The sequence below is a fragment of the Miniopterus natalensis genome, chromosome 19 (assembly GCF_054644295.1).
Source record: "Miniopterus natalensis isolate mMinNat1 chromosome 19, mMinNat1.hap1, whole genome shotgun sequence".
NCBI classification, from domain to species: Eukaryota; Metazoa; Chordata; class Mammalia; order Chiroptera; family Miniopteridae; genus Miniopterus; species Miniopterus natalensis.
In genome coordinates, this window is record NC_142099.1 from 6728394 (window position 1) to 6750791 (window position 22398).

General features: G+C 51.2%; 1 protein-coding gene across 3 annotated transcripts; it reads left to right on the forward strand.

Annotated features, from left to right (window-relative positions):
• The first annotated feature begins 2882 nt into the window (after positions 1 to 2882).
• MOV10 (Mov10 RNA helicase) lies at positions 2883 to 22390 on the forward strand. Of its 3 annotated transcripts, XM_016223403.2 has the most exons (21): positions 2883 to 2899; positions 2998 to 3214; positions 12235 to 12405; positions 12651 to 12913; positions 13066 to 13324; positions 14318 to 14452; positions 15124 to 15292; positions 16014 to 16168; positions 16447 to 16623; positions 16734 to 16881; positions 17268 to 17426; positions 17683 to 17786; positions 17940 to 18037; positions 18120 to 18336; positions 19324 to 19441; positions 19630 to 19821; positions 20058 to 20132; positions 21346 to 21471; positions 21553 to 21641; positions 21849 to 21970; positions 22053 to 22390. In XM_016223403.2, exons 2-21 carry the CDS (start codon positions 3078 to 3080, stop codon positions 22142 to 22144), a joined length of 3006 nt encoding a protein of 1001 aa, XP_016078889.1. In that variant the 5' UTR covers positions 2883 to 2899; positions 2998 to 3077; the 3' UTR covers positions 22145 to 22390. The 3 variants fall into 3 exon arrangements, with proteins under 3 accessions (XP_016078889.1, XP_016078888.1, XP_016078890.1); XM_016223402.2 differs by lacking the exon at positions 2883 to 2899 and having other exon boundaries at positions 2918 to 3214; XM_016223404.2 differs by lacking the exon at positions 2883 to 2899 and having other exon boundaries at positions 2918 to 3214; positions 12678 to 12913.
• The last annotated feature ends 8 nt before the right edge of the window (positions 22391 to 22398 follow it).

Below are 22398 nucleotides of genomic sequence, written 5' to 3' on the forward strand. Positions count from 1 at the left end.
CGTAAAGGACATTTGTTTATAATATGAGCTGAAACAGAGAAAATCACCTGTTCCACGTCAGCTGGGAACAGGCACACTGGGCAACTCTTTTTTTTTTTTGCTGCTCTGGACGGGTCCATGAATGACTGCAGAAGTACTGCAGGTATTGATTTTGAGGTTACAAATAAGATTTAGTGAGTAGGTGAATTTGTAAATACAGGATTCACAAATAACAGGGATCAACCTGTGCCTGCCACAGCCTCTCCTTTGATCTATGGTAGACTAATACAGCATTTCAGTTTAAGGGCTGTTTCTAGTTGCTCTGGGACTGCAGTCTAGTTGGGATACATAAAGTTAGAGAACATTCAAATGCTGAATTGTGGAACCCACGTTAACTATGGAGCAATGAGAAAATACAAAGCTTTAAATCCTGAAAGTAATCTTGTGAAGCTATAGGTTTATTCCTGGAACACTGTTATAGCACAGTAAAAGCTAGGGAAATTCCAGGACAAGTGGGACGGGGGAACAGAGACAGATAGTTAAATAGCAGTTTGTAGCCACCTAGTAAATCCTATCTTCCCTAAACCAAGGACACTTAAGAGTGAATGGTTTGTACTTCTCCCAAACCAGAGGATAAATAGCTTACATCATCCTACACAGGGAAATAGATAACAGAAATCCAATGTGTGCCATTTGCCAACCACACCCAAGAACAGACAAATTAAGAGAATGGGTACATCGGCATAAATGTGATGAATAGTCTATTGATCCACCCCTGAAACCTCCCCTAAACACCCAGCCTTTACAACCCCTGAAAATGAAGGTCCCAAAGCATCCTCCCTCCAAAGAGCATGCCCTTGCCAGTCCCTCCTTTTCTTCCCCCATTTCCTGCACAGGCATGTATCCCCCTAACCTCTAAGGGGACTTGCAACCAGGGGAGCAATGGGCAGCGACAGTTTGTCCCAAGCTAACCCCTTTTCTCTGACTTCCCAGTGAGCCAAGGCAGCCAGCCTAGATGTCCTGTTGCTGCTTCTATGCCCTTCCTTGTTTCTTTGTCCTAAGTGTATTTTTGCTGCAGTCAATAAATTCTTGCTTGCATTTCTACACTTTTGTCTCTTGATTGGAATCTTTCCCTCAAGAAGACAAGAACCAAGGACCAAGGTCTCTGTCTCTTCATGTCACCCAAAGCATCACTGGCCAAAGTTAACTTTCAGATGGCTTATTAGTATGCTATTTGGACCCACACTAAAATCAATATTATTGCGTTAAAGTCGGCTTCTTATAAGTGCAGAAGGATTTGGGGAAGGCTTCAAGTGAGTGACTGAGACCTGAGCTGGATGTGAAAGGTGGAAAGGAAGACCATTCTAGGCATCTATCTAGCCAACATGTTTGAAAATAGTTACAACTGCCTGTGAAGCATATTTTTCTAGATGAAACTGGTTTAGAGAGGTTTCGTTATAAGCAAAGCCACATACCACCACATTTTTACCTGTTTTTACTGTACTATGGCTGTTTGTGTATGTTTTGAAGACATCCAGGAAACAGGCCTAACCAGAGAGAGGAAGGAGGTTATATAAGGGAGAGTAATGGGGACATCACCAATTTGCTGAACAAAATGCAGCCAGACAGTGACAATGGGTAAGACAGACGGTAGGTTTTTGAAATGGTAACAAAGCACTTCAGAGGAGTCACTCCGTTACTCTCAGGCCTCACCAGGTAATTGGGGGATTAAAAGGTAATATCCCTGGCTACTTTCCCAGTTTTTTCCTCTACTTTGAGTGATCAGTTTTTAAGACGTTTCCCCATCCCTGTAGCTTCGGTTCCCACTGACTTTGCATTTACTGTTGCTAAAGCCAGTTGTTCCTGGCTTTCGTGGGTTGTTGGCCTAAGGAAAAGGTACAAGGATATCCCAGCTGGAGTACAGCCTGGGGTCTGGACTCGCCTCACAGGATGTTAGACTGAGTGAGCGGCCTCCTACAGGGAATTACTTTGGAGAGCAACGCTACCTGTTACATTTGGAACCCCGCTGTATTAGTTTAAAATATTTTTCTACGACTTTCATTATCTTTGCCCCATTCTAGTATACGTTTTTGTCATGCTGGGAGATGCATAGATGCAAAGACTTGTTTTATGTCAATTGTGGTAGCCCCACCCCCTTTAGTTTATCTTAATAGTCTGTTTTCTGAAGCATGCTGGTCCTTCCCTGGCACTGATGCTGTAGCTATTAACTGTTTATTGCCTAACGCAGTCTCTTGCTCTCAAAAAACGAATGCTTTGATGACTGGGGCAGCCCTTATATAATAGTAACAAAGAGCAATACAGGCTGGAGAGCAAGCAAAAGTCCAAGAAGTATGGCTCATGGGTAGGATCCCCGGCCTCTCCACGTAACGAAGCCTGTGTAGCAGAGAAAAAGTAGTGAGCTGTCTCGGCGGGGCCCCTGTCCCTCCCTCCCACACGTACACACCTTTATCTCGGAGACACTGGGTCCCGTCCCTCCAACTTCCCTGGCTCTGACGCCTCGCGCCCTGAGCCTGCAAGCCCGAGGAGGGAAAATGGGGGAGGGGGGCGTGCCACTCGCTTCCCGACCGGTTTATGTCCCTGGCAGTCTGGGGGAGGTGCTGGGGGAGCTGCCCCAGGCCAGCTGCAGCCGACGCAGGTCACAGTCCCTGCCCTTTGCTCTCCGGCTTCTCACTGCACCCGCAGGCTCCGGGGGTGGGCGTGGGAGTGGCGCTCGCTCCGGCGCGGAGTCCTCCCGGCGGTGCGGGGGCCCCAGGCGGTAGCCGCGCTCCACGTCTGGCTGGGAGCCAGGGGAGGGAGCTTGGGGCAAGGGGAGGGCCCTGAGGGAGGGGTCAGACTCCTTCGGAAAGAGTTAATGGGGCGAGGGGGAGGGGATAGGACGGAGACTGGAGGGAAGGCTCAGGTAGGAGAACAGAGGAGGGAAGCCCGGTGGGGAGAAGGGACCCTGCGGGATCAAGAGTCAGACTTAGGGTGCTTCCCCCCCGCTGCACCCTCATCTAGGGTAGCCAACTTCCTGCCGCGGCGGCGACTTTCAGTTTCATTTCCACGGACCCTCGGCTTGGGCCGCAGCCGCCGCCGCGATGCCCAGTAAGTTCAGCTGCCGGCAGCTCCGGGAGACGGGCCAGGGCTTCGAGAATTTCCTGCTCGCTCAGGGACTGGACATGGAGACAGATCGCGAGCAGCTGCGGACCATTTATAACCAAAAGTTCAAGACCAGGTACGGGCCGGCCCACTCCCCGGCCCAGAGTCGCGGGCCCAGCTCGCCGCCACGACCCCCGCGGCGGGGCCACCCTGCGGGCGCGAGCGCGGAGGGACGCGGCTCCCGCAGTGGCTCGGCCGGTCCCGGGGCGGCGCAGACGTCCCCTCCCGCGCGGTGCCCACGCCCCGCCCGCGCCGCCCGCCCGCCCGCCGGCTCTGCCCCGGCCGGGCCGCTGCGCCCGAGCCCCCGCCGGGAGCCTCCCGCGCAGCCCGCTGCCCGGGACGGGGTCCTGCGGCCACTGGCCGCTCTGGGGGCGAGGGGACAGCGCTGGGCGGGGGAGGGGCGCGTTGGGTGGGGGGACCCGTGCGTCGCGCAAGCGCGGGGACTGAGCTTCCTGGTGGCGGGGAGCCCAGGCGCGGGCTTCATCACCCCGCCCCCTGGTTGAGGGGTGCTTCTTCGGGGATCCACTATCCCCCCCCCCCAGGAGACCTAGTGTAGGAGGGAGACTCTCAGGGAAGAAGAAAAGGCACCAACTACGTTCGTGCCAAACCTTCGTTAGCACCTGTGGCTTCTCCATGGAGACCCAGGGCCTGGCCAGTCCCCCGGGGGCCCCTTGCATCCTGTGGCTGAAGGCTGTTTGGTCGCCCTTTCCTGCTGCCAACCAAGTGAAAATCAAAGAAACTTCACTCTGTCAAATCATAGAATTGTGCTTCAAAAACACCTCTGTCAATAGGTTGCAGAAAACCAAGCAACAACCTAACGGGGATAAATGCGAAGACTAACAAATACGGCTTTTAGGCTTAATAACAGCTTCTGGAAAAGGCTGGGTTTTAGCAGACTGCAGAAAGTAAAAGAGGTGTGGGACTGTGTTAATAGAAGTGTGTCTTGGGGGGAGGGGTAGTGACTCTCCGTATTGACCAGATTATGTCTCATACTGTTTTGAATAATGGGTGTCATATATATGCATATATTTTTAAACCCTCACCCAAGGATATTTTTTCCATTAATTTTTTTTAAAGAGGGGAGGGGGAAGAGAGAAACATCCATGTGAGAGAGACACATCGATTGGCTACTTCCCAAACCTTTGGGATTGAGCCTGTAACTGAGGTACCAGCGCTTGACCGGGAATCAAACCCGAGACCCTTTGGTGTTCAGGCGGACACTCTATAACCATTGAGCAAAACCGGCCAGGGCATATTTTTTATTAATTGATTTTTATAGAAAGAGGAAGGGAGAAAGAGAGAGAGAGACATTGATTTGTTCCACTTATTTATGCATTCATTGGTTGATTCTTTTATGTGCCCTGCCAGGGATCGAACCCACAACCTTGGCATATTGGGATCCTGCTCTAACCGACTGAGCTACCCAGTCAGGGCCATAAGTGTCACATTTTTAAGAGGGACATTTACAAGTTTGAGCAATATTTGACGAAGCAGCAAAGATGAGACCTGTTTGTGCTCCCACACTGCTGGGCACTGTGGGGGGGATATAGAGATGAAAACACAATCCCAGGGGAGTAGGAGCTATGAGATGCATACAGTATACAAGGGAATTCGATGGGGAAAGGGGCATTGACCTTGGCTTTGAAGGCTAGATAAGAGTTTTAGTATTTGGAGGAGGAAGGTCTTCTAATTCTGATGCATAGCCAATTGTGAGACCCAGTCAAAAGAAATCGGAAAAATGTTTGCCTTGGAAGGAGGAACCATTGACCTTGAATATTTAAAAGACTGTCACAGTAGAGAGAATTAAACTTCCATCCCTAAGGCGGAACTAGGATCCCTGAACATGCCCCCCTCACACTCCCTACTCCAGGTGGAGATTTCTGTTCTAATCGGAACTTGCAGACCCAAGCTGGAATGCCGTGACATCAGCCTGCCCTCCCGGGGGAATTCATTGCTCTTCCCCTGGACTCAGCTCCTTCTTTGCACCCTGGTTGTAGCCGGATTACACTTTGCCTTTGTTAGAGCTGGTAGGGGCTGTCTTCCCGCACTGCCAGGAATTCTAGGGAGATTCCTCCAGTCAGGAATCGGCCCTTTCCAACCAGGTTATTTTGGAATGTTACAATATGCTCTGCTCCCAACTCTTTTTCCCATGTCTCTTTACTCATTTAGCAAACCTGTTTAAGGGGGCTCTGCTCTGTGCCTTCATTCCTGCCTTTAAAGAGTATACTCTAGTAGGGATGGGCAGATGTTTAGACCAACATGAGATACAGCTGGAGTTCAGATCCTGGTTCTGCCCTTTGATACTTGCATTGTATTTTGAACAAGGATCTGTGAAAGAACAAAAATTCCACCGAGTACATTTTAAAGATCTGATTGGCTTTATTGAACGATTCATGAATTGGACGGCATCCTATCTAGTAAAGACAAGCCCTCTGAGAAGTGGTAAGAAATGGGAAGGGTTTTTTTGTTTGTTGTTTGTTTTTTTAACCTCACCTGAGGATATTTTTTCCATTGCTTTTCAGAGAGAGTGAAAGGGAGAGAGAGGGAGAGAAACATTGATGTGAGAGAGACACATAGGTTGGTTGCCTCCTGCACGCACCCAGACCAGAGCCGGGGATGAGCCTGCAACTGAGGTAAGTGCCCTAGGCTGGAATCAACCCAAGACCCTTCAGTCCTCAGGCCAACGCTCTAACCACTTAGCTAAACCGGCCAGGGCAAAATAGAAAGTTCTTATAGGCAGGAACTGGGCCAGACAAGAAAGTTATTAGCAAAAGAAAAGGAAGGATGTTTCTGGCTGGCATACTTTTGGGGGATGGGGTGGCGGCCCAGAGGGCTGGTGGCAGGGGTCTTATCTGGCATATTACCTCACCAGTGTTGATCAGGAAATTCCGGACTGATCGGTTTGAGGTCACACTCCCGATAGAGACTGAAGCTGCTATCACGTCTTGGTTTGTTATCCTGGGGGCACGCAACTCCACCTTGGGCCTGTTTATTTTTCTCAGCATCTCTCAGTTTTCCTAACTCTCAGGGTTGTATGAGGCCAAAATGAGCTATGGTAGGTAAGGCCTTTATCCTGTGTGGCATATTGCTCCGGCTTTGGGAGTTGTGGGTGTCATTTTAGTACAGTGATGGTTAGAATTCCTTTGTATGGGGTAGGGACTGGTGTCCTGAAAAGTGTTGCCTTGGGCAGGACACTCATTTTATCAACAAATATTGGCAGGGTGCCTCCTGAGAGCTACGCACCACTAGTGTGAGTCATGGTAGATACACGGAAGAGACCTAGCTGTCTAAGGAAGTAGATGGTGATTAAATATAATTATTTAATGACTGTTGTAACAAGTGCTTGTAAGAAAAAGTCCATTGTGGGTTGAGAGTGTATAGCTTGTGGGCCTGACCTAGTCTAGGAATTTGAGGTTTCTGGAAGAAAGTGATGTTGGAATGGAATCTTGAAAGATAAGCAGTAGTTAGCAGATGTAAGGGGCAGGGGAGAGCATTCCAGACAGAGGAGTAGCCCCTTCAAAATTTTGTGGTGAACTTGAGAGAACTCAGTGACAGGCAGGGCTGGATGGTGTAGGACCTTGTGGACCCGTGGAGACACACTGTGCAGTTTGTTTTCTTTTTAATCTTAACAGAAATAGGAAAGCACATTAAGTTTCAAAGTAGGAGACCGACAGAATCAGGGTTTTAGAAAGATCACTGGGGCTTCTGACCTGGAGAATGGCTTGGTAGGTTGGACCTCTGTCCACAGTGAAAGACATTCTGCTTCAGGGCCTGGTGTACACTATTTTCCTAGAACAGTCTGTGTCCTTGAAGCAATACGTAGCCTCACTCCCTGCCCTCTGATATTTTTAATTCTACTTTGTTTCGATGTTATAAAAATCCTGGTCTTGACTCACCAATGAGAATTGCAACCAGGGGTTTGAAAAACATGGAATTAGATGTCCCTTTAAGGTCGCTTCCAAATCTGATACTACGTTCTGAAATACTACTCCCCTAGCTAGTACTCTTTCCTGAACAGGGTCTAAAAAAGATTAGTTATGGTTTACCCAACAAACAACACGGGGCAAGGACAGGGTATTATAGATCCAGGATGGTCACAGTGGTAGCAAAGTCTGGAGGGGTGTTTCTGGTACAAGCAGCTGAGAATGACTGAGGTGCCGTTAAGGATGGATTGTCCGTCCTTAGGGTGAGAACCTGCCCCTTAGTTTCTCTCTAAAGTGGAATTATGATAGTTGGAGGATTTTAAGCGCAGCGAATGAAAGCATTCGACTTAATCCTGCGGACAGTGGAGTCGTTATTGGGGGACCTGATCTGATTTGTGTTAATGATGATAATTCCTGCCTCTTTAGAATGGACCGGGAGAAGGGTGTGAGGGAGGAACAAGCTCCTAGAGCAGGGCTGGGAAAATCCCTGGGTCTGGCCCTGCCAAGGCAACCGCAGGGCAGACTTGAAATTCAACAAATCTAGGAGCTTTTTTCATAGCTAATTTTTAAGTTGACAATTTTGTATGGCCCAAGAATGATGTTACAAATATCCAAATGGCCCTTGGCAGGAAAAAGGTTCCCCACCCCTGTCCTAGAGCTTGGAAAAATGATAGGATCAGGCAGTTCACAGAAGAAATATAAATTTAACTGTTAAATAGAAGGCAAGATTCTCCAACTATATAGTGGTCAGGGAAATGCAAATTTAAACAAGATACCAGTTTTTATTTATCAGTGTCAACATAGGAAACATTCAACCTATAGAGAATTTTTGTGAGTTTATTTAAACAAAACTGTCAGCAGTTACTAGGAAGCAAAATCTCAATAGATTGAGCCGATGCTCCGGAGAATGGCAGTTTTGCACTTTATTTTATTATACATGACAATCTTCAGAGGAGACGCAAGTGGGTTGCATGAAATCCATTTGTGATAGATGAGGAAGGCGGGAGGAAGCAAAGCAGGGAAACCTCTGGGACCAGATGAAAAGTAAAATGATAGATACATACATCTTTTACATAGGTGGGTACAGGATAGTTAAAAGTCAGCAATTAACAGAGTAACAACAACGGTGAGAGAATTTATGGACTCCTTCCCAGTGCGTTGGTTGTGCCTTGAGGGATCTGGAAAAGGGGAATTGCTCTGACATTCCAAAGGTGTGTTCTATAGACGCAAAAGACAATGGACAGGCTTAATCAAGGTAAAGATTGACTTGTCTGGGAAGATTCTAACCTAGGACGTGATTACCTGCCATAAACTGCTTTTCGTTAAAAGTTTTCATTTCAGATCATCCTTTGTGGTTACTTTAGGTCTCTGCAAGGCCACCGTGCAGGCCTTTCCTGCCCTTGTCAGGTTAGCATGTGGCCCCTTTTCGTCCACATCAGATTGTGAAAAATTTAAAGGATTGAAGATTTCTGTTAGGGTCTGGGAAACGGATATTCTCAAATTCTTGTTTGTGACAATGTCAGTTTGTACAACTTGTTTAGAGGACAATTTGGCAGAACTTCAAGTTGTAAAAGTTCATCCTCTTTGACCCAGAAATTCTGCTTCAAGGGATTTGTTTCATAAAACTTACCGACTAGTATGAGGGTGTTTATTGATTTCAGAGAGAGGAAGGGAGAGAGGGAGAGAGATAGAAACGTCAATGATGAGAGAGTCATCATTGATCGGCTGCCTCCTGCACACCCCCAACTGGGGGAGTCTGCACCCCAGGCATGTGCCCCGACCGGGAATTGAACCCCGATCTCCTGGATCCTAGGTCGATGCTCAACCGCTGAACCACGCCCGGCTGGGCAGAAATGGATTCTTGAGTTAAATGATACCTATATTTCCAATGTTAGGTGATATTGCCAGATTGCTTTCTCAAAGGTTGTAATACTTCACCTTTCTACCAGCTGTGTATGAGAGTTCACTTTTCCATATATACTAATAGCAATACATGTGATTACTGTTTTCCATTTTTGTGAGTCTAATGGGAATAAAATGGTATCTCATTTTTTATTTTAATTTGCATCTCTACTTTTGAAGCACCTTTCATACTTCTGTGATCATCTGGATTTGTTCTTTAGGTTGAATATTCAGCTTTTCTATTGAATTGTTTATCTTTTTCCCCTAGCAATCTAGGTGACTAGATATATAATACAAGAATTGGGGCTTTTTTTCCAACCGGTATGTACTAAGTGTAATTTTTTTTAAAAAATATTTTTTTATGTTTGTCGCCTTAGACCAGGCAGGGATAGGTGAATTTGGGTAGTAGGCTCAGACATGGGGAATAATTTGAGAAATACGGTGGTAGCACCCACAGTAGAGGTGGTAAAACTTGCAAAGTTGAGTTCCTCCTGCCCCTGTGCCCACACAGAAATCTCCGGAAATAGATGATTTTACATTAAATTTTGTATTTGAGGTTGTCTCAAAAGCCAGATCTGGCCATCTTGGGCCTACCTTCCCTGCAGGCAACATCTTTCTGGAGATGAGAGATGTTCCTTCTTTCTTCTTACCCTAATGACTGGACAATGGGGCTGTACTGGTGCCTGGGGGCTGAGGGTATCAGAAATACCCGTGGAGCCTACCTTCTGTCTGCATTTGAGTTTGTGCCCTAACCATGGAATTTAATGACTCACTGATGAAAGCTTCCGGTGAAACTCTCTGAAGACCTCCTGATTTTGGTCCCTTTATGACTCAGCAACTGTCGGGCTGCTACCTGATTTTAAGACTGCTTCCTGATGTTCCTCCCTCTCTCGGAGGGAGGCGAGGTTCCTTCTCTGTTTTCTTTTCCTCTCTGGGTTGTCCTGGCCTCCACCCTTCTCAGACTACTCACACCACCTGGGGAGATCCTGAACACTTCTCTGATTTTAACTGCTACCTGAGGACTCCCTACTGTTAGGCTCTACTTTGACTTTGGCCTGAGTTCTCAGCTTCCAACTCATGGAGCCACCTACCACTGGAATCTCAAACTGAGCATGTCCAAATCCAAATGTCATGGTCAGTCCCTCCAACTTCCCCCTTCTCCCGTCCTTACCTGCTATCTCAGGAATAGCCCCCAAAACCAAGCCATTGATTTGGGTACTGTCCTAGATTCCTTCTTCTTCCCGTCTCCATTACCCCTCCTGACAATCACCAAATCCTGCTCATTTTACATTTCTCCAGATTACCAGATCTGGCCCCTTTCCTCTCCTTTGCCACTGCCTTGTTCCAGGCCCTTGTCATCTTTCAGTTGGACGGTTGCAATGGCCTTCTTCTAACTGGTCTCCTGCCTACAGTCTTGTCTCCAGCAAATCTACCCTCCAATCCTGATGCCAGAGTGATCTGAAATGCAGATCTGGTCTTGCCACTCCCCTGCTTAACACCCACCAACCCAGTGGTTCTGTAACCACAGTGTAGCCTCTGACACGGGCTAAAAGTAAGTTGTTGCTGCTCCTGTTCCTACCACTATTAGTACTATCACTACTAATACGCACACTAATAACAGCAGCTAACATTTACTGAGCACTTTTTCTGTTGTGTTTTCAAATGATTCCGTATCTTTTTCAAACAAATCAGAGCCGATTCAGTTTTCTGCATAGTGGCATTCTCATTTATTTGGGGTGAAGGAAAGGGGCAGAGCTACAGGCAGGGGGCACCAGGGAAATGTCTGTAACTGTAAATTCTCTCACTATCCGCTAGTGAGTGACCATTGCTGATTTAGCCTTAATAGTTGAGTAGTGATTACCCTGGTTCTTATGAACTAGGATTTGCTTTCATTCCCTAGAATGTGTTGAGGGGGGAGGGTGATCAGCTGTCCAGATCTTGAGTATGCCCATGAAGTATGTCACAGGTGGGGATGCCCTCTGGCTCCTGGATGCCAGTAAAGGAGAGGCACCGCTGGCCTTCAGGGGTCAAGTTCAGGTTGATGGCCTGGCGTGACCTAGTCCCTGCCTACCTCTGCTGCCCCCTGCCACCCCCTTCCTTGCACTTTTCACCCTGACCGTGTGTGATACTAATCATAGTGCACCTTACTGAGGTCTCCTTATGTGCCAAGCACTGGGTTAAGGGGCTTTGCTGTGTCCGTCTCAGGTAATCCTCGCAGCCCTGCCAGGTAAGTCTGTCGTCGTTCCCATTGTATAGAGGAGGAAAGCTAGTCTCAGGCTCAGGGGAAGTAACCTGAAGTGACCCAGCTAGAGGCCAGCGATCCCCTAGCCCCTCGGCGCTGGTTCTTGCCTACCCACTTTGCACACTTTGCACCCACTCACTCTTGCACCTGACGCTGGCTCCCGGGGAAACCTTTGTGGACACCCATCCCTGCCCCCAGGCTGGGTTCAGTGCTGCCCTGGAAGCTCCCCTCACTGCTCCCCATGCTGTGGATGTGTTCAGTCCATGCCCCTTGAGACAGGTGTGGGGCGCTTGCTGCTTTGAACCCCCAGCATATAGTGTCTGGCACATAGCAGGTCTCTGTAAGCGTTTGTTGCGTTGACTAAACCGAATTTCAGGCACAGAACATTGGAGTCTTGCCCTTCTGACCAGTTTTCCCTGTCTTCACCTTCTCTAGGCACAAAGCCAGCTATTTGATCTCTGGACAAGGACCCTTTCCCTTCCTGCTTGGGTTCCACCTGCACGCTTTGACTTCGGGTGGACAAGTGCTGTCTGATCAGCCACCTTGCCCACACCCACCGGACACCTGTTCTCTCTCTCTGATCCCTCTGACTCCCCATCAGGCTGGACCGCAGATCTGCCCTCTGAATCAACTCATTCCCTTCCCCTTAGACCTAGTTCTTCCCACTGGGCTGTCTGTATCTTTTTCTCTCCCCAATAGTCCCCCCACCCCCAAAAAATCTTTATTTCTTTCTCCCTCTTAGCCCTCTAAATTAACAGCCACGATGGGGCGTGCCTCTTCAGAAATGCGCGTCCGCACCTGCTGTTTAAAACAATCAGGTTTTGTCTTGGGATGCCCTATGGCCTTTCCTTAAAGCATCAAAAACTCCAGCGATCCCCAGCCTGAGGCCCTGGCCCTGGCCCGGGTCCTGTCCTGCAGCAGGGCCGGTGTGGCCCTCACAGAGCGACCCTCCGACACCCTCCCCGCATGCGGCCTTCGTCCCACTGCCCCTGGCCTCCCTCACTTCCCAGTCTCCTCTGCTTCCGGCAGCTTTGGGAAACGCGCCCCTGGCTTCTCCTCCATGCTGTATGGAATGAAGATTGCCAACCTGGCCTATGTCACCAAGACTCGGGTCAGGTTCTTCAAACTTGACCGCTGGACCGACGTGTCCGATATCAACACACACCACAAGTCGCTGTTCGCCAAGATCTTTCATGACAGGTGTGTGTGTGTGTGTGTGTGTGTGTGTGTGTGTGTGTGTGTGTGTGTGTAAGGGGGGCCAGGACGTGGGGGACACTGTCTGGCTGAGAAAGTGTGGGTTGCCTCCCATTGAAGTAAGGCCCCCTCCTTGAAGGAGCAGGGGAAGGGTAGGTACTGAGCTAATTGGTCTGGGCAGGGGGTGGGTTGCCCGGCTCATCCTAAAACTTGCCTGAGGGCAACATCCAACCAGACCCCTCCCACCCCAGCCCCTCCTTGCCTGCCACTCTCCCCAGGGCTGAGTATCTTCAAGGGAAACACGGGGTGGACGTGGAAGTCCAGGGGCCCCATGAAACCCAGGACGGGCAGCTCCTTATCCGCCTGGACTTGAACCGCAAGGAGATGCTGACCCTGAAGCTTCAGAATGGAGGAACGCAGCCTGTCACCCTCACCCACGTCCTTCCACTCTCCTGGACCCCTCAGTTTCAGTTCTACAATGGAGACCAAAAACTGCCCTGCTCACTGGGCCCCGGTGAGTGGGTTTCCAAAGGAATGAGCCTCTGGTGGACAGGGGCTTGCCCGAGAGAGGGATGGGGCTCTGGGGGAGTTTCCAGGGCAAGGGTGCGGGTTGGTGGGGGACCCCTCTCCCACCACACTCCCGCTCACTCAGCCCCCCTTCCGCAGGTGAGTGCTATGAGCTCCACGTCCACTGTCAGACCAACTTTGTGGGCTACTTCCCAGCCACAGTGCTCTGGGAGCTGCTGGGACCCGAGAAGCCGGGTTCAGAAGGAGCTGGCACTTTCTACATTGCTCGCTTCTTGGCTGCCGTCGCCCACAGTCCCCTGGCCGCACAACTGAGGCCCACGACGCCCTACAAGCGGACTCGGATCACTGGAAACCCTCTCGTGACTGCCCGGATAGAGGAAGGAGAGAGACCTGACCGGTAATTTCTCCCTCCAACCCAGTCCAGGCTGGGGCTCCCCCGACATGACAGTGTGGGCCCCCTTTCCTAACTGAGTCCTTAACTCCTCCAGGCCTCACAGACCTTTTCTGTCCAGGGAGAAAGTTGCAAATCTGAGGACAGTGTGAAAAAAATTTTAAGTCTTTTACACTATGCTGGATTATCAGGCAGCCCCATGGAGACATCTCGGTCTTTTTTTAACAGCTTTATTGAGACCATTCATGGACCATACAGTTCACCCATTTAAAATGTACAGTTCAGTGGTTTTTTCAGTATATTCACTCACATGTGCATCCATTGCTACAATCTATTTTAGAACTTTCCCTTACCCCAAAAAGGAACCTGTCCCCTTCGGCTGTCATCCCTTTTGCTCCCCATTCCCTTCTAGCCCTGAGCGACCACTCATCTGCTTCCTGTCTCCATAAATTTCCCTTTTCTGAACATTTCATGTGAATGGAACAATAGAATTTGTGTAGACATCTCTTTTTGACATGGCTAGATTTCACAAAATACTGAGCTATAAAAGCAAACTAGAGACCATTGTGCTCTTTTTTTGTTAAAAATATGTGTGTATAGTACAAATTAACAGAGAGAGAAGTCTGGGTGGCTACATACCAAAAAGTTAATGTTGGTTATGCCTGGATGGTGAGAATGTTGCTTGCTTCCTGTTTTATTACCTATTTTCTGATTTTTCTCTAATGAATATGCATTGTTATATACATATATATGTATTACATGTATTTCTCAATGTTTCCAAGTATTGTGCCTTTTCAAGAATTGAGAATGAATGGTCCACCCTTGGGGATGAGCAGCCTCACCAGGTAGTGAGTTCTGCTTCCTTGGGCAAAGGCTGCTGACCCCTTTCGGCAATACTGTTGTGTAGGATTCCTGCATCCCCCGGGGCAGGGTGCTCCCCAAGTCTCTGAAGTGTGGGTGTCTGTGTTTGTGACAGCTTTTCTTCCCCCACTCCCGCAGCGCTAAGGGCTATGACCTGGAGCTAAGTTTGGCGCTGGGGACATATCACCCACCCACCCGCCTTCGGCAGCTACTCCCGGTCCTACTTCAGGGAACAAGTATCTTCACTGCCCCAAAGGAGGTTGCGGAAATCAAGTAAGTGCCGGCCCTCTGCACCCCTCATGCTTTCCGTGTCTGTTCCCCGCTGGCTTCTTCCCACACCCCGTACCTCTGTCCGCAGCCTCCTGTGCTGCATTCATTCATTATCTTATTCCGTGCACACTGTGTGCACGGCACTGGCCAGGTGAATCAGTCACTGGGGGCCTCACCCATGTTAGTGGAGGGAAATGAGCATTTATCTTAAAATTTCTTTAAAAGGCCATTTATCTTATCATTTCATGGAGTGATGAATGCTGTAAAGAACTAAACTAAAGCTAAACTAAACTAGAGCAGGGTAAGGGGACGGGTTGTGCTGTTTTGCAGAGGATACGTAGTCCCGGTCTCTTGGAGAGGGTGACATTTGAGCAGAGAGTGACACATGAATGAGGTGAGGGTGGAGATCATAGGAGGAACCTGGGAGGAGTGTGTTCCAGGCCCTAGGATCCAATGCCCACTCGGGTTTGCGGGGGGCGGGGGGAGGCAGGGGCATCGCAGGGAGTGAGAGCCAGGGTTCCCTTTTTCGAGGTCCTTCCAGCCTCCTCTGATTCCTGATGCTTTCATTGCCCCAGAGCTGCAGATGGGAGAGGGTGGATGCTCCTGGGCATGGGGGTTGCCTGACCCGTCTTCTTCCTGCCCTCCCCCCCATCCCCCCACACCGTCACTGCTAGGGCCCAGCTAGAGACAGCCCTGAAGTGCAGAAACTACGAGATGAAATTCCGGCTACTGCTGCACCTGGAAGAGCTGCAGATGGAGCATGACATCCGGCACTATGACCTGGAGTCGGTGCCTATGACCTTGGACACTGTCTCCCAGAACCCCAGGCTGCTCACACTGGAGGTCAGGGCTTGGATCGGGGGTGGAGATGTGGGCTCAACTCACAAACTGTGGGCAGAACGCTGCTCCTGACCACAGGGCAAGACAAGAGAAAGGGTGAAGTTGTTCCTGCCCTAGGGGCTCAGGAAGGGGCAGTGTGGGCATCCTGTGCCCAAAAAGAGTGTCAGAGCAGGACAGTGGATAGCACTTGGGTTTTTGTCCAGACATTGCTGCCACCAGCTGTGTGGCTTTGGGCAAGTCCTTTGATCTCTCTAGGCCTTCGTTCCCTTATCTGAAAAACACAGAGCTGGACTAGATAATTCTTAGAACTCTTCCCAGCTCTCAGAAGCCCAGAACTACATGAAAATGGATTCCTGCACACAAATGCAGGGACCTGGTGAAAAGCGAGGGTTAAGGGGGATCAGTGAGATTCCTGTAGGAACTGAGTTTTAAACAAGATTTTAAAGGCAGAGTAGGGACTGAGCCGGCCCGGCCGAGAGGGCAACTGGACAGGCTGGAAAGCTGGCTCCCAAGTCCTGAGATCATGCACTGGAGGGTTTCCAGGATCCCTGTGCTTAGATTTCTGAGCAGCTTGGACAGGCGGACTTGTCTCTTCCCTCGTCCTCTGACTCTTGTGCTTTTTGGTTGGAGAGGAAAGAGTCAAAGCTCCCCCAGCCCTGGGGTAGAAGGGAGCCCTCCGGTGAGCCTCCCTGAGATAGAATCTTGCTGTGTTCACACCCCACAGGTTCCTGGGGTGGCTGAGAGCCGCCCCTCAGTGCTCCGGGGAGACCACCTGTTTGCCCTTTTGTCTTCCGACGCTCTCCAGAATGACCCCATCACCTACAAGGGCTTCGTGCACAGGGTGGAGCTGGACCGTGTCAAGCTGAGCTTCTCCCCGAGGTGGGTGTTGGGGGAATCCTGAGCTGGGAAAGGGTCTACAGACATCTCTCTGAGGCAGGGGAGAAGGGGTGCTTCTCCCTGAGATGAGTGGGACCCCAGGAATGGGATGGGAGGCTTTTTTAGGGGGATCCTGAGAGGCCTCAGCATCTTCCTTTCCTGAAGGGGCTGCATGGTGGTCTTGGAAAGTGGGAGTGGAGTCGGGTTAGACGGAGAGTCCTGGCCTTGTATTGCCCACCCTTCTAACTGGCACTCTTCCCCATCTCTCTCCCTTCCCAAAGCCTCCTGAGCCGCTTTGTGGATGGGCTGACCTTCAAGGTGAGCTTCACCTTCAACCGCCAGCCCCTGCGGGTGCAGCATCGTGCCTTGGAGCTGACCGGGCGCCATGTGCTGTGGCCCCTGCTCTTTCCTGAGGCCTCCCGTGGGGTCCCGCTGCTGCCCTCAGATGTGAAGTTCAAGTGAGATTATGGGCATGGGCTCTGGGCTACTTGGAGTGTGGGCCTGGAGAATGGAGTCTGGGAGGCCTCTGGGACACTGGATAACTTTGTGTTCCTGGCCCCTCTGCCAGGCTGTATGACCGGAGTCTGGAGTCAAACCCAGAGCAGCTACAGGCCATGAAGCATATTGTTATGGGCACCACCCGTCCAGCCCCCTACATCATCTTTGGGCCTCCAGGCACTGGCAAGACCGTCACCTTAGTGGAAGCCATCAAGCAGGTAGGGCCTGAGCAAAGACCTGGGGCCTACACTAGGACTTCCCCAGCCCCAAGCAGTTGTCCCCAGATTCTGGTTCCTTCCACGGATCAGTGTGGCTATTGAACATAGTGGTGTAGGTTGTGTACTGCACAACTTGAAGTTACCATTCATGTGTCAGTCACCACAGACTTGTATAGTTACTGCACGTTTTTCAGCGTTAAAGTGCTATTTGGACTAGCAGGGGGCCTGGGGATCAGAACTTGCCTTTTCTGTCACTACTCCCCTCAGCTTTGAGAGACACATGTCACACTATGCCAGGCTGCATCATGGTCACTACTGAGTCTTACCCCTTCCTCCCCCACCCCCCACCTGGAAGCTGCTTCCCTCACTGCTATCCCCCCCCCCAGGTGGTGAAGCACTTGCCCAAGGCCCGAATCCTGGCCTGCGCTCCATCCAACTCAGGGGCTGACCTCCTCTGTCAGCGGCTCCAGACCCACCTGCCCAGCTCCATCTACCGTCTCCTGGCCCCCAGCAGGGACATCCGCATGGTGCCTGAGGACATCAAGGTACCTGGGGAAGTGCAGGAGACCAAGGGATGAAGAGTGCTGGGAGGCTCTCAGGGTAGACACTGAGGCCAGGAAACTAGGGGACCTGGATTCTCATAGTCACTGTATGTGAGGGTCCTGGGTCAGGACCCTGCTGGCCTTTGGTTTTCCTGTGTGTAAAATGAGAGGTGAACAGAATTGCCTGGGGGCCCAGAGCCAGAGTGAGGATGAGAGTGGGGATCGCCAAGCTGATCCCCCTCTCCCTTCACATCCACAGCCCTGCTGTAACTGGGACACAATTAAGGGAGAGTATGTGTTTCCTGCTAAGAAGAAGCTGCAGGAATATCCCGTCTTAATTACCACCCTCATCACTGCCAGCAGGTGGGAAGTGTGTATGTGTGTCTCTTAATCGTGTGTGTAAGTGAAGAGGTCGAAGGCTGGGGAGCGGGGCGAGGGGCCAGCTTGCCTGGTGAGTATTCAGGTTTGGTGGTCGGGTCCCTGGGTCTGACCCCTGCCTGGCCTGACACCTCCCAGATTGGTCTCGGCCCAGTTTCCCATTGATCACTTCACGCACGTCTTCATCGATGAGGCTGGTCACTGCATGGAGCCTGAGAGTCTGGTGGCCATAGCAGGTAAGGGGCTCAGGGTGGGCTGCTGGTGGGGCCAGGGAGGTCCCACCCCTTACCTTTCTCCCCACACTACCTTGCCTCCCAGGGCTGATGGAAGTCAAAGAATCGGACAATCCAGGAGCACAGCTGGTGCTGGCAGGAGACCCTCGGCAGCTGGGGCCTGTGCTGCGTTCCCCACTGGCCCAGAAGCATGGACTGGGGTACTCCCTTCTGGAGCGGCTGCTTACCTACAACACGTTGTATAAGAAGGGCCCCGATGGCTATAACCCCCAGTTCATAACTAAGCTGCTGCGCAACTACAGGTATCCCACGCCCTCCCCTCCCCTGCAATGCCATGCCTCCCTTCCCTCTGCAGCCCCAGCTGGGGGCTCCATCCTGCGGTCCTCTTGCTGCTCAGAGGCTGTGTGTTGCCGAATGGCTGTAAACCAGGTCCACGAGGTCTCCTTTCTGGCCCCGTCACTGCTACTCCTTGGCTGTGTGACTTAGCAAGTGGATTTGCTCTAGAACAGTTCGCTTAGTTGTATATTAAGGGATAGTCAGTGGTTCTCAGACACTGGGATGTGTCTGGTGCGGGCCCCAGATGAAGTTTCCAGGCAATCCAAGGAGAAATTAGAAAAATAGGGACCATGTAGTTTTGGGTTTTTTTATTAATCTCATTGCTATTCAAATGAAAGAGCTACCCTTCCTTTCATCAACAAGTTCATACATCTAAAATGCTCAGGTGAGCCCAGCCAAAGATCACGGTCGATTCCCTGTAGGGGGCGTGCAGGAGGCAGCCAATCAGTGACTCTCCTCACTGATGTTTCTGTCTCTCTCATCCTTCTCTTTGAAATCAATACAGACATATTTTAAAATAAAGTAAAAAAATGAAATGCTCAGGTGAGCTCCCCAGTTCCTTACAGGAGCCCACTAAGAGTGCATTAAATGTTAGCAATTGTGTTCGTGCTACTTATGTTTTTGGATTTAACGCATCTCAACAAATAATGGTGACAGTAGATGTTACCTGTGTTTGTATCACCTTCCCTTCCCAAAATTGAAACCTGAGAATGGGTTTCTAATTCCTTTTTTCTTTTAAATTTGGCTGGTCTCTGAAATCCCTGGACCAGATCCTCTCCGGAACCTCATGTGGCTGTTTTCTGTGGTTTACTGTCCCAGCAGCAGACACTATAGATGAATGAGCCAGCTCTCCAGTGGACAGAGGGCCCAGAGCAGGTGGAGCAGGGTCCCCAAGGGCAAGGCAGGAGTGATCCAGCCCCTGGCCTTGCTCTCTTCTTCCTCTGGCCTCCCAGGTCCCACCCCACCATCCTGGACATTCCTAACAAGCTCTATTATGACCGGGAGCTGCAGCCCTGTGCCGACATCGTGGACCGGGAGCGCTTCTGCCACTGGGAGGGTCTGCCCCGCCAGGTGAGGGGCTTCCCTCCTGTCAAAGGTGCAGGGGAGGAGGTGGCTCTGAGTGGAAGCCATGGACCTGTCCCTTTGTCACCTTGGTCTGGGAGCCCATGTTGCCTGGAAGGGTTTGGGGTGGGAGGGGAGGGGAAGGAGGGAAGCGGGGCAGGGACACCCAGCTGAGGGTTCCCCTTGATTGTGTCCAGGGCTTTCCCATCATCTTTCACGGTGTAATGGGCAAGGACGAGCGTGAGGGCAATAGCCCATCCTTCTTCAACCCTGAGGAGGCTGCCACGGTGACGTCCTACCTGAAGCGGCTTCTGACCTCTTCCTCCAAGAAGGGCAAAGGTCGCCTGAGCCCCCGAAACGTGGGCGTCATCTCCCCATACCGGAAGCAGGTTAGGTGCCCAGTTCCCATTGGGGGTGGGACCCCCTACTCCCCAGATGGTACCTCATTCACAGCCAGGCCACTAATTGGAGGTTCCAGGAGCTCAGGCCTCTGCTGGCCCCATATCTGGGAAGCTCGGAGTTCAGCTGCCCCTCCCCGTTTGCCTCCCAGCTCCCTGGCCTCCTGCCTCCCTCTTGCACTGGGGCAGTGGGGTGAGAGAAAGGCACCTGTCTCCCTACCTTCCAGGTGGAAAAAATCCGTAACTGCATCACCAAACTGGACAAGCAGCTTCGGGGACTGGATGACATCAAGGACTTGAAGGTGACACTGACCACTGGTTTCACATTCGCTCTCTGCCTTCTGTGCCCCTCAGTTCCCCACTTCCAGAGACCACCTCAGCTCCTGCTCTGAGGCTCTGGGCTGCCCACGCACCCTGGCTTGAATTCTCCCCCGGCTGCTTACTTCTGAAGATCCCGACTTTCGGTTCTCGATGGGACCAGGATGCCTGCAAGTTTAGCAAACAGCCCACACTGTTCTTATGATCAGGCTACTTTGAGGCCTTTGCCCTAAGAATAAAGTCCAAATTCCCTGGCCTGCCTGACCTGTCATGTGATAGTGTCCCGCTGCCCTCCTCCCTCTGGGACAGTAGCTTCGCTCTCTCTAACATCCTGTTTCTCCACACTGGCTGCAGATAAGAATCATCTGGAGAGCTTCTGGCACTGACTGTGCCAGGGCCCCACCCAGCCAATTAACACAGTGATCTGGGGGCAAAGCCAGGGCATTGGGATTTTTTCCAGCTCCTCAGGTGATCTCTTGTGCAGCCAGGGTTGAAAACCAGCGCTTTGAGATTTAGAGGCCTAGCTCTAGCCAGTGTGGCTCAGTGGGTTGCAGGCTTGATCCCCAGTAGGGGGCATGCAGGAGGCAACCCATCAATGTCTCTCTCTCCGTCTCCCTTCCTCTCTCTCTAAAATCAATAAAATCATATTTTTTTAAAAACAAATGATTTAGAGAACTCTCTCTTGGAAATTCTAAATCCAGGAGGTCTGGGTTGCATATTTTTAACATGTACTTAGTGTTTGCTTTTTTCCTTCCTGTTAATCCTCACCGGAGGATATTTTTCCCACAGATTTTTAAAGAGAATGGAAGGGAGGGAGGGAAAGGGGGATAGAGAGAGAGAGAAACATTGATGTGAGAGACACACCAGGGATGTGGGTTGAACCTGCAACCCAGGTATGTGCCCTTGACCAGGAAATCGAACCTGACAGCTTTCCCTTTCGAGAGCGGGCGCTCTAACCACTGCACCACACTGGCTAAGGCCATGTTTCTTTACTTAAAACACTCTCCAGTCCCCATCCCTTTAACTGGAGCAGCTTCCAGGGCATCCTCCTATCCTTTCTCCTGCCCCTGTCCGACACTCAGTCTCTCCCCCGTGACAACTGCCCGGTGACTTCTCCCCACCCACCCTGGAGCTCAAGCTCCCTGAGGCAGGGCTTGTCCCTCTGCGGCCCTGGTCTCAGGCTGCCCGCCCCTCTAGGTGGGCTCCGTGGAAGAGTTCCAAGGCCAAGAGCGCAGCGTCATCATCATCTCCACCGTGCGGAGCAGCCAGAGCTTCGTGCAGCTGGATCTGGACTTTAACCTGGGTTTCCTCAAGAACCCCAAGGTCTGAGGGCTGGCATGGGGCAGGAATCCTTCTGTCCTTAGGGCCCTTCCCTCCACTGATGCCAACACTTCTTCCTTCCAGAGGTTCAACGTGGCTGTGACCCGGGCCAAGGCTTTGCTCATCGTGGTGGGCAACCCGCTCCTCCTGGGCCATGACTCCGACTGGAAGGCGTGAGCATTCCCACCCCATGATCCCTGTTGGCGGCCACGGCCCCTGGCCCTAAGCACCTCCTTGTGGCTCGGTTCATCCTTGACCCGTCCACCTTCACGGCACCCCATTTAAGTTACCTGACACTCAGAGGTTAAGCAAATTGGCCAAAGGCACCGGCTGGTGCTCCTCAGTCAGGCACGTTGTGTGAGTGTCCCTGTCCCCCACAGATTCCTGGACTTCTGTAAAGAAAATGGGGGCTATACCGGGTGCCCCTTCCCTACCAAAGTGGACCCGCAGCATGGACAGAACTTACTCAAAGGTCTGAGCAAGCTCAGTCCCTCTACCTCAGGTATGGCTGGGCCAGGGCAGGCCAGGGCTGGGCCAGTGCTGGGACGGAGGTAAGGAAGACAGCTCCCCTCCTTTCTCTCTAGGGCCCCAAAGTCCCGACTACCTCCCCCAGGATCTGGAGGGTGAAGGCGACCTGCCCCTGCAAGTGGAGCCAGAGTGGAGAAATGAGCTCTAAAGACACGCTGTTGGCCTTGGGCCACAGCACACCAGTCAAGCCTTAATGCCCACCTACCCTGACCCTAACCCATCCTGGACCAGAACCCAGCCAAGCTGCCCCTCCAAGGGACAGGAAAGCTGTGGGAGTTTACAACCCAAGCCCTTCCACCCCCTCCCCTGCAGGGAAGAATGATACAACAAGCTGCTAACAATGGAGGGTAGGGGAGGAAGAAAAACTGAAAACAAAACCTTGTTCTATGCAAAAGTGTCCAT

What these genes read in the sequence shown, in the direction of transcription:
- MOV10 (XM_016223403.2), top strand. Translation starts at nt 3,078, where the DNA reads ATGCCCAGTAAGTTCAGCTGCCGGCAGCTCCGGGAGACGGGCCAGGGC. An exon ending in AAGCTGAGCTTCTCCCCGAG is followed by an intron (nt 16,169 to 16,446) that starts GTGGGTGTTGGG and finishes CCCTTCCCAAAG; the next exon opens with CCTCCTGAGCCGCTTTGTGG. An exon ending in ATGACATCAAGGACTTGAAG is followed by an intron (nt 20,133 to 21,345) that starts GTGACACTGACC and finishes CCGCCCCTCTAG; the next exon opens with GTGGGCTCCGTGGAAGAGTT.